Source organism: Pteropus alecto, unplaced genomic scaffold (genome assembly GCF_000325575.1).
Source record: "Pteropus alecto unplaced genomic scaffold, ASM32557v1 scaffold195, whole genome shotgun sequence".
In the NCBI taxonomy this organism is placed as follows: domain Eukaryota; kingdom Metazoa; phylum Chordata; class Mammalia; order Chiroptera; family Pteropodidae; genus Pteropus; species Pteropus alecto.
The window spans coordinates 8,450,992-8,466,192 of NW_006438073.1; the positions used below are offsets into that span (position 1 = coordinate 8,450,992).

General features: G+C 46.4%; 1 protein-coding gene across 1 annotated transcript in view; it reads right to left on the reverse strand.

Annotated features, from left to right (window-relative positions):
* The window catches only part of PDE10A (phosphodiesterase 10A), a 178,251-nt gene that overhangs the window by 58,525 nt on the left and 104,525 nt on the right, over nt 1-15,201 (reverse strand). The window contains exons 4-5 of the mRNA XM_015591915.2: nt 8,189-8,309; nt 7,138-7,187 (exon numbers count right to left, since the gene is read on the reverse strand). Of these exons, the coding sequence (XP_015447401.2) occupies nt 7,138-7,187; nt 8,189-8,309 (171 nt within the window). The remainder of the gene's footprint in view (nt 1-7,137; nt 7,188-8,188; nt 8,310-15,201) is intronic.

Consider the following 15,201-nt stretch of genomic DNA (forward strand, 5'->3'; position numbering starts at 1 on the left):
ACCCCTGGGCGAGACCTCGGAGGTGCCTTGACTGTCAGCCCCTCACTTCCCAGAGCATCCAGGAGACTGGCCAAGGAGCCCAAAATCAATCAGAGGCCACGTGGTGTCAAGAGATGAGTAGGTTCTTCAATTTTTCAAAGAAATCCATATGAAATACCCAATATTTTTGTAATAATAGCAAATTTCATACTTACATCTAAAGTTAATTTAAACTAGAGAAGATTGGTAACAATAGGTTGGCTCAATGAAAGAATAAAAATGCATTCAAATTACAAAGAAGCAAATTGGAAAAAAAAAGATTTGGTGCAAAATGAACAAAAGAACAAACCATCACAATTTATTTTTAAAAATCTGATTTTTTGAAGAAATGGGAACATTTGATTCATTGACATCAACTACATAGATAATTCTATGTCACTTATGACGTAGAATTCTCATCTTCTATACACAATTCAAAAGTCGCTTTATTCATGAAACTTCATTTTTATATCAAGGCTTCAATTCACAACCAATTAATTCTTAGAGGTACTTTTTAAGAAAAAAAAAGTACTTAAGCTCACCATTATTTTTCCTACAAGACACTAGATGGCAGTGGAGAGTAAACAGAGTTAGATCTAAGCACATGGCCTGCGCAGCCCCATCCACCGGGAACTTGGATTAGATAACTAACTTTGTTTGCATAGTTCTAAAAAAATAAACTACTAAAGTTTATCGTGCAACTGAAAAAAGTCACACGATTATTGTAAACTACTGGCTTCTACGTTGGCTTCTAAAACCGATGTATGAAAGGCAATCTATGAATTTACTTTATGAATTAAAAATTTAAATCATTACTGTTTATAAGTTTTCACCTTTTAAAAACAACTCATGGAAACATAAACTGTTATAACATTATAAAGTACATTACATCTCGGTTGGACTATGTGACTAGATATGAGAGAAAAAAACTGAAAACACTGAAAGTTGAATTAAGCAAAAACTTACTTTGTCCAACAAACATTTCAAGAGCACCCCGCGTATGTTATGCGGCAGACACTGCTCTGGGCCAGGACACAAAAACACCAGCTCACTCTCCAGCCCTGGGTTTCTCAGAAACGGCTGCTTCATTCTGAAAGTCCTGTCTCCCCCGCTTCTATCTACTGGGTGACAGGCCTCCTGAGCGCTGCTCACAGGGCGGATCCCGGGCCCCTCGGGTCCGCTCCACTAACCGTGAGCTTCTCGGCTTCCCCTGCTGGGTCTACACCCTTTGACGCCCCGAATGGCTTTTCCTTTATTTGTGCGTGCTCGGCTCTTTAACACGGGCTTTGATATACAGCAGGTGTTTAAAATGGTCTGTGAATGAATAACACTTGTGACATAATATATAAGCAATGGAGGTTAAATTACGTTTCAGAAAGTTTAAGAATTTTGTCAAAGTCACAAAGGAGTGAACTGGAAGTCACGCAATCCAACTACAGAATCCGACTCCTCTGAAAATCTGCTCTGTTTCTTGGGAAGCTCCCCTTCTTTTCCCAAGCTTTGAAACAGCAGAGACAGCACAGGTGTTCTCTCCTGTGGGGGGCTGTCCCCGGGGGAGCGTGGACAGAAAGGCCCAGGGACCGACTGTGGTCCATCACTCTACCCCAGGCTTAGCAACCGCCTGCAAACAGGCGGTGCTCCAAAAAGTCTGTTGAATAAGCGTCCTAGTGGTTTTTAGAAAAGCATTACTTCACCACTGTTATCAATTTCTTCCATTTAATGGTCTAAGGCAGTGGTCGGTCCCTATCCTTTGCAGTACCAGGGACCGGTGCTCCTCTGAGCATCTGATGCCTGACGATCTGAGGGGAGCTGAGGCGGTGATGCTGGCGCTGGGGAGCGGCTTTGCTAGTTCGCCTGCCACTCACCTCCTGCTGTGCAGCCCGGTTACTGTCCCAGACCGCAGCCCACAGCCCTGGGGTTGGGGACCCCCAGTCTAAGGTCTTCTATCATCGTTTACATTAACTAGAGCAAGTTATATTTTCCTCTAAAATTGTCTATTTTATCTGGATTTTCACTCTTATGAGTACAAGTATCCTTTCACAATTTGTCATTTTCACTACATCTATTGTTTTACTATCTTTTAAATTATTAAACATATATCACTGTTTTTCTAAATTATGTTAGCAAAAGGCTTATCTGTAAAACCCTTAGATTTCTTCATTTAAGTATAGTTTTCTTCTTCTTCCGTCTGCACAGGTTAAACTGGTAAATCTCAAAAGGGCAGGGAATTGAACTTACTGTAGCATCTCTGGTACCTGGGACACATAACGTGACAGGGCCTGATAAAAACATGTCCAAGTAACAAATTCACTTATGTTTGTTCTCTTGTTTATTAAGGTTTCAAAAGTGTATACAAAATGCTTAACGTTTTAAGAGTGTAAATTCCGCCCTCCGCCCTGTCAATAACTTTGTCCAGAGCTTCAGCCATATTGCAATTTGTTTTCATAAACATTGTTCTCTAAATATTTCATTAACTGAATTTTACTTTTCTTCTTTGTTCGAAGAGTTACTTGGCATATTGTTTATGTTTAATTTCTAAGATTTAATTTGTTATTAGCCATTCTGAGGATCTGAATCCTTAAATGGGGGCTCAGTGCATCAAAGTAGGATGTAACCTACAGAAGGGAACCCCAAGTTGGTAAATCCTAAAATAGCATACTGAGTTAAATATATAAATTTTCTTAAAAACCTAATAATTAGTGATATTACTAATATCCGCTAAATTATATTTTTGATGTATCAGCAACTAAAAATATTATTGCATTTTTCTATTCATTTTCCTTGGTATGACTGTTTTGCTTTATAAACATACCTGATATTTGTTGTATAAATTTCACAAGAGCGCTACCCTGCGCTGTAGATTAAGCCCTTCCGACATCAATGACCTCCTTTCCCAATTCAATGCTTTCCTTCCTTAAATTCCACTTCGCCAGTGATCTTGTGGCACCTGCTGCTCTCCTTCAGTCTGCATGTTCCTGAACTAGGTTTGCTCTAAATTCTCTTTTGATTTCGATCATTCCTACTCACTGTTTATATGTGTCTCTGTAATTAGAAGGTGTGAGGTTTTTAACCTGACTTAAGATTTTTTTTCTTTTAATAGCTGAACCTATTCTACTTGTAATTTTATATTTTACGATATTTTCATATCATATATTTATGACGTGTAATTTATATTTTATGATACTGTCATAATTAGTTTCACAATCATATTTGACATTTTATTTTGAGCGCTTTGAAACTATTTAATCTTCTTAGTGTGTTTTCTTTAAAACTTTCCAATCTGCTAACATCAATGGCAATTTCTGATTCTAGTGGAACTTCTGATATATTTAAATATTATTTAAAATAAGATTTCTCAATACATCCATTGCAGAAAATTAGTTATTTATGCTCATTCTCATCCATAAAAAAATTAATACTTTTATGAATATAAGAATTTTATAATTTTTTTCCATCTCTGTCTTAATCCTTCATATTTACTGGTCTAGACTAAAAATTTTATCTCAGACTATTCAGGTTGCATTATTGCAATTCTATCACTAAAGCATATACATTTTGTTTTGAAAGTAAGTTATTTAAGAAAAGCTTTCTACCTACAATTCAAAATCCAGAGGCAACTTTTAAAGACATTTTGATAATATCTATAATATGCTACCTTTCATGCACAAAGAATTCTAAGAAAATATACATGTATCTGCTCATCTGTGCAAAAACACTGTTTTATTTATTTAATATGGTTAGCTTACATTTTAGAAATATGTCAACATCTGCTGCAAATGATACGGCAGGTTAGATTATCTGACACTCCTAAAAAAATTTTTTTTAATTATTTAAAGGCTGAATAAAGTATATTATTTTCTAAATCTTTTACAAAACATTACTGGGATGAGAAGAATGGAAAGAATCCACCAAAATCTAAAAGAAAGTAAATTAAGGAACCCTGCAAGGTAAGAAAATCCCAAACTTTTCTTTTCTTCCCGAGAGTATCAACCAAAGTCCCGATGAAAGCTGCTCAGTGAACAGGAGACCAGACAGAGCTGACGCCCGGGGCCTCTCCACATGGGATGTGTCATCGGAGGCCCCGGCATCAAGGGCTGCATCCTCGTCTAGGCTGAAGGGTAAATACACTTACGGCTGCAAAGGCATTACACAGAGGAACCAAATTATCCTGAATTTACTGCTAGAGGGAGAATAAAAATGTCCTCTGAGAAACTATATCTGTGCATCACGTGAATTTGAAGCTTGACTCTAAACTACTAGTCTAAAAAAATGCTACTAGATAATTTAATTAAAATAGTCTTCGGTTAGCAGTGCCTTAGGTGACAAGCAAAAACAGACACATATCCTATTCAAAGAAAGAAACTTCAACACCAGTCTTATGGATATATTTAAAAGGGCCCAAGGAATAATATGATTCACATTTTAAAGAAAAAGGAAAATGTAAAACACGTGAGCAAATAAGTCACCATCTATGAAAGATGGAATGTCATAAAAGCCAAGAAATGATAAATTCAGAAAGATAAAACAATATAAGAGAGGTACAGTTAAAGAAATTAAAAGATAAGCTTGAGAATATGCCCTGGGAATAAAAACGGAAACTATAATGAAGGACCGAGACAAACAAAACAATCACAAAAGCAACTGTATTACAGTCTTACAGTCAATAACATCTTTCAGCCTGAACCCTCCATGCAGCAAGCACATCTTTAAGGACAGTGGCAAAGACACACAGACAAACACAGATCTCCCACAGCGGGTTCCTGTCAAGGGACGGTCCTATGGGACCGAGGACCATAGGTCCCCACCGAGAGGCCTGATGTGCAAGGAAGAGGTGGCCACGGACAGACGGACAGACATCTGAAGGAGTGCTTTGGCGAGCTTGAGACTGGGACCGTGCGTCCCCTTCCTGCCCACGGAAGTCCCAGGGGAGGGAAACGGTGTGGAACACACGGACGGAAAAACACAGTCAACAAAACAGGGATCGTCCCCTGAAACTGTCATCCCCAGGAGACCAGGTCTCTGCCCTCACGAAGCTTCTGTACTAGTGAAAAAGCCAGATCTGCAGGTGACCGCACAAGCCACAGGGGATGTGTAACCCCAGCCTCGGTGAGTTCTGCGAAGGAGAAGTACAGACTTTACGAAGGCGTAACACAGTGGGACCTGACCCAAGACCAGAAAAAGCTGCAATATTGCTACGTACCTGCCGTTCTCAGGGATTCACTGTTGCAGGCGACCCACTCGGTCCCCGAGATGTGGGAAAGGAATGAGGAGCAAGGACAGTGACCCAAGGGAGGACCACGAGGAGTGAATCAACTGACCCCAGGAGTTTAGACTACGGAGCCAGAGGACAGCCTGAGAGGACGTGACGTCATCCCCTCAGCGAAGGTACAAACGTGGGTGCCAAGTAGGAGCGAGAGAATTAGGACTGACACTCACAACGTCACCTTTTAGCTGGTGAAGACACAAACCTTTTCTAAATCCCACGCTGGAGCGAGCCACTTCACTGTGGTCAACGTGTGAAGGTCAAACTCGGTCGCCTGAGTCTCTATCCCAGGCTCAGGGGTCAGGTAATCAGCCAGAGACGCTGAGTCCAAGATCCAGGTCTCAGCAGAGAATCTGACTAGCCCCGGTTTGGGTCACAAGTAACTGTCACTGAAGGGAAGGGTTCACATGACGCAAGCAGCGTGGCAGTGGCCAACCCTGTGGGCGGTTTGCAGGTCTCAAGGAAGGAGTGAGGAGAGGTGGCTGTCACCACTCTGCTGAGCTAACATACACGGTAGTGAATTACAAAAAATAAATGCAAATTCTAGAAGAGTTTTCTAAAAGGAATTCTTATTTTTAATAAAAATTCCAAAGTTTTAGAAATAAATTTTTAGAATGAACGGAAAATACTGAGATGTATTTGTTATTTCACTAGCTTAGGCACTTTAAGATACTACCGGTGTATAAAATATATTTAGAAGTAATAGTAATATCTGAGTGTTCCAATTCAACACTCTTGTCTGGCAGTTTACATGACAGGCACTGGAAGAGATGCTGGCTGAACACGAAAATGAGAAGGAAAAGATCCTTGCCCCAAAGCGCTGTGAATCCCATGACCAGCAACGCAAGGGAAAGCGGCGCTGTGGACAGGGGCAGGGGCCGCTAGGAATTAAGGAATTCGGCCTGTGAGTACTTTCTGAGCCACTTACTTTCCCGCTCTGCACTACTGCATTATTCAAGGGTAGCATTAAAACCTCGGGATACTCGTCTCTCTCCTCCTGTTAACATTTTACATAATATGAACAGCAAACATTGTGATTACTCACGAACACAACTATCACATTGGAAAAAACGCATCCTAAATCTCAAATAACAGTAACTAGCACATAAGAAATACACGATATAAAGTCTGCCACATAAATTTATAACGGAGTAGTATGTATTTAACGCTATGAATATAAGTATTATTGGCTCGGAATATTATTTTAAATATGTAAGTATGTGTTTTCAATACCACAGCGAAAAATCAAATGCCAGTAACTGAACGTCTTGAATAACTTTTGAAAGTGTGTCTATATGGCCCACATTTGGCAGTGGGCTGTGCTTTAAGTAAGTTAAAACAGAAATGTGAGGTCCAGCCTGTTCCCCAGAGACTGGACAGGCACAGCTGAGACGCCCCAGCATGTGACAGCCTGCAGCCTGGCCACCGCGGCTCAGGGGCCTGGACTTCTCAGTGACTCCAACCCGGCACTCTGAGAGTTGTCTTTAAAAATCTTAAAAATCGCATAAAATGCTAAACTTCTGTTCTCATTTTTTTCTACTGCAGACTGTGCATAGAAAGGGCGCAGAGTGTCCACAACGCCCAGGCCGCAACGATGAAATGACTTCTGCACAAAACTAAGTCGACAAATGCCACAAACCAAAACCCAAACAATCAATAAACTGTAAGATTTTCTGCCTAAATGTTGCCTTGTTGGTAAAAGTCAGCTGATAATATCCACAGACACAAATTACGAAATGAGTTTAAAGCATTTAATTATGTCTATTAAGTTGTCTGTAACATAACAGTTCATCTTTAAAAAAAAGCTTATAACATTTTCTTAATTAGAGCACCAAAATCTAAGTTTAGATACTCACATTATTGCACTCTCCAAGGAAATACAGTGCAAATCCGTCAGCTTTTGTGGCTGCCAAAGCAATGAAAGAGGAAGAAACTAATCTCAATAGGAGGGCACAGCAGGCGGGGCTCTGGGGGGACGCAGGGACGCGACACGGTCAGGGCTGGTGGCCGGGGCGAGCGGGCACGGCACGCCGCGGCTCACCCGGTCACACGGTTGCAGGACCTGTGTTTGCTTTCATCGGCTAGTGCGAGTCTTAACGTGTGACATCCTCAAATGCATACAGCGGTCAATGTATCATATAACATCTGCCAGACTTTAAAATCAGAAATAACTGGGAAATATCTCTAAAATCTGAGAACTGTACTTAATTTTTAAAGTATTAAAAATACCAGAAGTGATGTTTATACTATGGCATAATCACTATAAGAATCGACCAAAAACAACATGTATACATCTACATGTCATCGCTAAGAGAACATAATTTAACTTTTCTAAACCTGCTGCTGGGTCCACTGAAGGCCATTACTGCAGCAGCTCCGCGGTGAGGTCTTAGAGGCATGGTCTGCACCTACGCCCCAGCTAAGTCCTTTCCACCTGTGTGGCGGTAGGTACCATAGCTGGCCTCTCTTCGCCACAACTTCCTCATCAGTAAAATGGCGATAACAGTATATTATATTGTCATCTTCTCATATATATTTAAAATGCTTCTTCTTCTTTCAAGATTTCTTGTGTAAAGATGTGATTAAGTTCAATAAAAGTATACTTTCCGAAAAAAGCTACGTTTTAATTAGAAGTCATACTATATTCCATTTAAACATCGGGCAGATACTTTTTTCAGATTAGATCATTTAGAAAATCTTAGGCTTACACATCATCCTTGTAGTTTAAGACGCCTAAGGGTCTCTCACTTGAGAATAACAAAATATTTTCACTTCAAATTTAGCCCAAGAATAGAAGTAAAAAATCTGCCCTTGCCTCTAGTAACATTGTTTTTGCCACTTTGTGCAATGAAATAAAAGAATCTCTGGTTCACATATCCCACTGAGAGGAATTCAAACGTCTCTTACCTATTTTAATGATGCTACTGAGTTCATACAGGAGCAGCTGGTTGTCTCCTCCCGTGTCCAGCCGCTGTTCTATATAGCTGTTGAGTTCATATACAACTCCCTGCATATTCGTATCTTGGTACTTGGAATGAAAAAAAGAAAAACAAGAAAAAGGACATAATTAAATATAATAAAAATTCCTTAGTTTGTAAAAATAATATGTCTGATTTTAGATACCAGCTCTTCATTATGCTTTTACAGAGCATGATTTAATATTACATTCTCCTCTAAAAGATTGCAAATGAAAATTGTTATGACTTACTTAGAATTATCTAAAGACTGCATGCATGTTTATTTATGTTAAAATATCTAATGTTACAAATTACAACTTTGTTGCTGAAGTTCTATATGTATCAGACAGCTTGATCAGTGAAAATAATACAAGTTTTCTAACTGAATGAAACATTGTAATTTGCTAGAAAAGTCAACCTTCCATATTGTACTGAGTGAATCCAAGTTTATTACTGTCCCCTCCTTTGCATGGACATGGCTATCACCCTAGTCCCACCTCAACTCTGCCACTAAAGCGGGGTCCAGCGGCTGGCACTGCGGCCGCCACCATGGTATCAGCCGTCCCACAGAAAGCCCACAGCAGGGGGCCGCTTAAGGTACCAGGGACAGCAGCAGGTGGACGGCGTCTGGGAGGAAGGTGGGAGCCAGGTCTTCGCTGCTTCCAGCCTGAGCTGCCACTGCGCGTCCGCTAAATGTCCGGGAAGCCAGTCTCTCACATAAGCTTCCCTGAGCGAGCTTGCCTGCCTAAGCCTCTTCTCCAAATAGCAGCCATGGTGAACTTGAAAAATAAACCCTGCCCGCCTGGGCTGACAGTACTCCTGGGGCTTCCCAGCAGGACAGACGGACTGCTCACTGGGTGGCCTCCCGTACCCTACATACGTGGGCACTGTCAGCCTGGAAACTGTCGCAAGCCACCTTTCTCTGCTTGACCACTCAGGCATCTTCCGCTCCTGAAGGCCTGTCACTTGCTGTTATTCTTGGGCACGGTGGAATGAACGCGAGGGCGGCTGAGCACGTCACCCATTCTGCAGGCGCACGGGCAAGGCTGACCACCGCCACCCGCCGGCCCTCCTCCCGACACTAGAGACGCTAGGGATGAGCGGGACGAAGCTCCGTCCTCAAGACACTCTCGTGGAAGAGAATAAACGAGTCAACTGTACAGTGTCACCGAAGGCGACGAGACTATAGAGAAGGGCAGTTCTAAGGCAGGCTGACAGCGAACGCGCCTTCAGTGGGGGCGGGCCACTCCCTTAACAGGACCAGGAGGAAGGCTTTGGTGACAGGGGACCCACGCACAGACTGCAGCGGAGCCTGCCCTCTGCCGAGCCTCCTGAGGTGTCCCGCCGGGCACTGCCGACCCCCAGCACCTCTCTTGGCTTCAGATCGATGAAGGGACTCGGGTGTGGGCCGCCCCAGCAAAGGAGGTGCAGAGTGACGTGCAGGGAGGCGCAGGACACGCCGAGAAGGACGATGCGATCCCGCGGACGGACCCCGGAGCGTGAGGGGTGGACCACGAGGGCGTGGGAACAGGGGGAAGGAAGAGGATGCTGGACGGACGCGAGGGTTTGGGGGTGCACTGAACAGAGACGCCAGGCTCGGTGCATTCATGCCAGCTTGGCTGGAACATCCCGCTCAGTGGCTGACACCGAATGCAGCTGAAATGCCAGACACCCCAGCGCACTCCAGTCTCAGCCAGGGTGGCACGCACGTGAGCAGGTGGATCTGGAAAACCGGGCCCTGGCCATGTCCCAAGACCCTCGCTTCCCTGAGGCTGGGGACACGCAGGAAGCTCTTGCCTGCACGAAGAGCTCTGTGCTGTGGGCCAGGGACGACGGGCAACTGCTGCCACCCGCAGGGTTCCCTGAATTCAGTGACAAAATGGGATCTTGGCCTGGCAGGGGACAAGTGGCAACATATAAATAACATGCAGAGGCAAGGCGGGCGCTGCCATCGGACGCTCGGCCGGCTGAGGCCTCGCGCGCTGGCTGGCCCATCACCGTGCCCTCGGCAGCCGCTTTTTCATTCGTCTAAGCAGGAAAGCTCTGGGCTGGTGACACGAATCTGACTCGATCACCACTCCAGAAAGTCAGGGCACCTCAATAAATTCCACTCACAGACCTGGGAGCCCAAGTCCCCTTGGGGAGGCGTCCTGATCACGGCCGCACGTCTGCGGAGCGGGCCTTCCGACCTTGCCTGCAGCACCTGCGCTGCATGATGGGGACACTACCCAGCTTCGGGGACGGCGGGGCCCCCACTTTAAATTGACACTGCACGTCCGAAACGCAAACATCACTACGCTCAGCCGGGCGGGCTAGTGGACACGGGTGGCGCCGGGCTTCAGTGCACGGCCGTCTCAAAATGAGTCCCAGGAGGTTCTCAAACCCTGTGGTGTTTCAAAGGCACATTTGGAGAGGACAGTCTCAGAAACTGGCATGATCCCCACACTGCAGGGTCTCCGCACTGGACGGGGCTGACCAGTGAGACTTACAGACACCTGGGGAACAGCGCCCCAAGCACCGAGAACGACAGAAGTGGACCAATGAGCAGCGCCCCGAGGCACCAGACAGACACCGACAGGCAACTGTCACGCCCCGTCTCAGCGCCAGGCTCACTGGCTGCGGCCCGGGGCGCTCGCCGCCCTCCAGCCCGGCGTCTGGTTCTCAGGTCTGCGTCACTCTCCCTTTAAGCTGTGGTCCTACCCGCTTTGCTGCACATCCAACCATGGTAAACCCTGGCCTCCTGGCCGAGTTTGGACGCTTTTTATAGCTAAAATGCTACCTTGTTAATAGCTAGCCATCCTACCCAGTTATTTTCCCAAGTCCAATCCCTGCACAGACATCAGTGTGATTGTGATGGTGAAAATGTGCACAAAAACCATGGACACTTGAGATTCTGATGCCCGCAGACATGGCAGTGCTGTGCAGGGGTCCCAAGGCTGACGTCGTCCGTCACCCGTAAACGGCCTATCTGAGCTATTGCAAGTTTTGAAGAACTCCAGAGAAAACACCGAAGCCCTAGGTTCGTCGTGCCTAACAATCTAGGCGACCTCTATTCTTCGTGAGCCGACCTGTCCTTTGCATCCCCTGCTCCTGTGGGAGAGACACTTCCGCTGACTGTGAGGCGGGTTCCCAGCCACGCAGGGGAGGCGCCCCTGCCAGCGCCACAGATGGCCGGCTTCCCCCTGACTGCAATTCTGAGAAGCAGCCTTTCAGCGAGACCTGCGCGCGGTGCTGAGATGCATGCGCAGGTGCTCGCCATCTCTCTTGGGCAGGAAATGTCACACTTGCATGACAACCAGATCACACCCTGGGGATGCGGACCGTTTGTCACAAGCTCCCTTCGGCCGTGTCTCTGGGCTTCGGCCTTCTCGTTTGTGGAACAAGAAGGTGGAAATGCATCGACACTGCCTGAGACGATCTATGGCCTAGGACTTTAATTTTTGTTCACGTTTAAGCTTCGAATTCTGATCTTTAACTTATATTTGGGTCAGTGTACCCCGTTTCTTTTGATTACCATGACAACTAAGTAAATCTCATAAGAGCAAATGTTTTATTACAATCACTGTTCACATTAATGTAATATTAACTTTTAAATACTAAAGGCCTATCTACACAGTGGATCACTGCCCCCACAACGTACCGCCAAACTCAGAAACAGTTAAACGTGAAACGATGAGCGTGATTGCATTTGGTTGTGCGTGTCATGGCCAGTCTGCTACCCGAGTGCCACTGAGACAGGCAAGGCAGAGACAGAGACAGATGTCCCAGCACACACGTCTGCGACGCGCTCGTAAACAGCGCCATGAGGAAGCTTACTCGGGTTGCTCTCGCTCCGTGATGTCAACTTTTACCCGTGTGACTTGCGTAACGGGAAGTTACAACAGTGTATTAACAGAGTTGTTGAGAACTTGCATTTGCAAAGCAACTTGAATTTCGCAACAGGCCACCAGTGCCTTTATCACATGGGAACGCGCACAACTGTGCGCTGAGCACCAGACGTTCCCAAGTCACCGCGAGGTGGGTCCCAGGGGACAGAGCTGACGGTGCCCCACCTCGTAGGCCTCGGACCAAACCGGGCACCGACACCCTCACCCTCTGCTCCCTACTGACAATGGCAGGAGCCGCTGGCTTTTTGCTAGAACCGCCACCAAAAACATGGATTCGCAAAGCGATGACTTCACTGGAAGGACTGGCCTGCTCTAACACTACCGACAAGGCTGTCGCGCTGGTGCGGGCGCCGAACGCAGTCAAGCTCTGTCTGACAGATGTCGCTGGGTGTCCCCGGAAATTTTAATGCACCCTGCGAGTTTGCTGTGCTGCCTCAGGACATCTGGAACGCAGCTGAGGAACGGGGGGACAGCCACTCTGTCATCCAGAGGAGATGACACTTTTTGAGATACGACAGTAACCCTTGGTTTAGAAAGCTGAGAGCTGGTCTAAGCAGGGGGACAAATGTCCCCAGACGAGCTGAAGGGCTGTAGCTGTTTGAACGTGGACGGTGGGAGCACTTCGCCAAGACAGTGTAGGGAGCTTGAAGGAGAGGGAGACTGTGCTCCCCGCTAGTCTCGAGGCCTGTGACTCTACGGGTGTCGCCAGCGTACCTGAAGGCTGTCACGACACACCAGAAAACTCAACGACAGGGCAAGACGGGTAAATACTTAACCACCTGCAAAAACAGCCCTCAGCTTTCAGCATAAACACCAATATTTACAAAACATCTTCTCATCGCTGTTTAAATTTTTCCTGCTTCTTTTTATCTATTTTTTTTTTTTTGCAACTTTTTATTTTGTCATCATTTCAAACTTTACAGAAAACTTCAAGAACAGTCCAGGAAACTCCTATATACCGTCAACCATTCCCATTTTGTCCTGTGTGTTTTATCATCCTCTCGGGCAGTCCTCCCTCTCTCGCTCCCTCCCCTGGGCCCTTCCATCTTTCCTTTCTCTCTCTCACGCTATTATGCCCGTTCATGCAAAACCGCACAGAGCATTTGTCTATTTTTTGCTGCCAATGACCCCCACACTGCCAAACCCAAAGGTCACCCTCAGGCTCGTCTCCCCCGAAGCTGGGGCGGTGCTGGACACAGGTGACGCCCCTGGCTCCCCCACACTCTTCTCTGTCATCCTCCCATCTCAGACTTCTCGGTGGCAAGGCCAAGGCTGGCCTCTGGACTTCCTCTTGTCCTTCGAACCACTCTCACCTCCTAGGGCTCTCTTCCAGCCTCAGGACGTGACATGCCATCTGTATGCCGATGACTCCAATCATCCCTATTACTCAAACTCTGACTTATATCTCAAACACACATCATTCCCCTAAACTCCAGACTCACAATCCAACCAACTGCTTAGTAACCCGGCGTGCCCGCAGGCCCCACACACTGAATGGCACTGCTGAAGCCCCCAGGCGACCCCCGACCAGTGAGTACACCCAAGAGAACCCCAACAAGACGGACATGCATGATGAGCAGAGACCAGGAGACTCTGCCTACAAACAGAGACCCAATGCCGTTCTCAGATAAACGAGCACGGAAAAAGGAATCAACGAATGACCTCTCCACGGACACAGCGACATTCTGAGAAGAAGAAAAACCTACCCGAAACATACAGGTGTGAGCGCTGGACTAGCAGACCCAGGATACAGCCAATTTTAGATCCTGTGAGAGGCTGAACACAGGCAAAATTAATTTTAGCGAAGCAACTGCTTTGCCCTCTCAGAAATGAAAGAAAAACGATAAGGCATTATCGATGACAGCTTAAGAAAGACGGACATGAAGTGAAAGCACCAGAACACAGAAGTGACCTTCGCTTAGAAGAGCCGCTGTGAATTTAAGCAGAGTCGCAGAGCACGGAGCAGACGTGGGCTGCGCAAGGTCACGGCGCTGACGCCGAGTGCGGGTCTGGGCGGGCCTTCCCGAGTGCACAGCAAAGGGGCAGGACGTGGAACCGCGGACATCTGGCGGTCCCGAAGAGAGCAGAACAAGCAGGACAGAACCGATGCGGCACGGAACAAACAAAGAACGTTCTACTTCAAAGGAAGACTTTAAAAATAACTGAGAAAGCTCATCATGTGCCCAGCTAGATCCACGGAAGTTAAAACATTCACAGAGAACCTAATAAAAATAATGAACTCCAAGAGCAAATGACAGAGCTTTCTAAGTATTCAGAAATTTTGAAAGCGACAGTTAAAGGAAAAATCACAGCGTGAAGGAACACACGCGCGGCATCTGAGGGGCGAAGACGGCCCCCGAGACCTCCCCCCAGACTTGGCTGCCTGGCACATCCTAGCAACTCGCACCCAGATCCTCAGAACCTAATAAAAATAATGAACTCCAAGAGCAAATGACAGAGCTTTCTAAGTATTCAGAAATTTTGAAAGCGACAGTTAAAGGAAAAATCACAGCGTGAAGGAACACACGCGCGGCATCTGAGGGGCGAAGACGGCCCCCGAGACCTCCCCCCAGACTTGGCTGCCTGGCACATCCTAGCAACTCGCACCCAGATCCTCATCTTAACGAGACGTTTTCCCGCCCTCCCGACCTCGGGGCCTGGGCGCCCTCCTCCCTCCCTCCCAGCTCCGGCCCGGCGGCATCCCCGCTGCACAGTCCTGGCTCGGTGCCACGCACCCGCGCTGCCACCGCCTGGCATGCCCGTCCCCAGCTCTGGGCCGGGGGCGCTCCTCAACTGTTGTGCATTAGCACAGCTGAAAAGAATTTATTTACGTGTGTGTGTGTGTGTGTGTGTGTGTGTGTGAGAGAGAGAGAGAGAGACAGACAGACAGACAGACAGACAGACAGTGGTAAGCATGATGGCAAATACATGGAAAGATAAAGGAGAATAAAGGCATAACGAGGGGTTCTGGCCTGGGAGTGGACGACCCGGCTTCCTGTGCCAACCCAGAGGTCTGGGGCATCATCTGATAAACTGACATTTGAGTGGAAACCCGAAGGGAATGAGAAAATCAGCC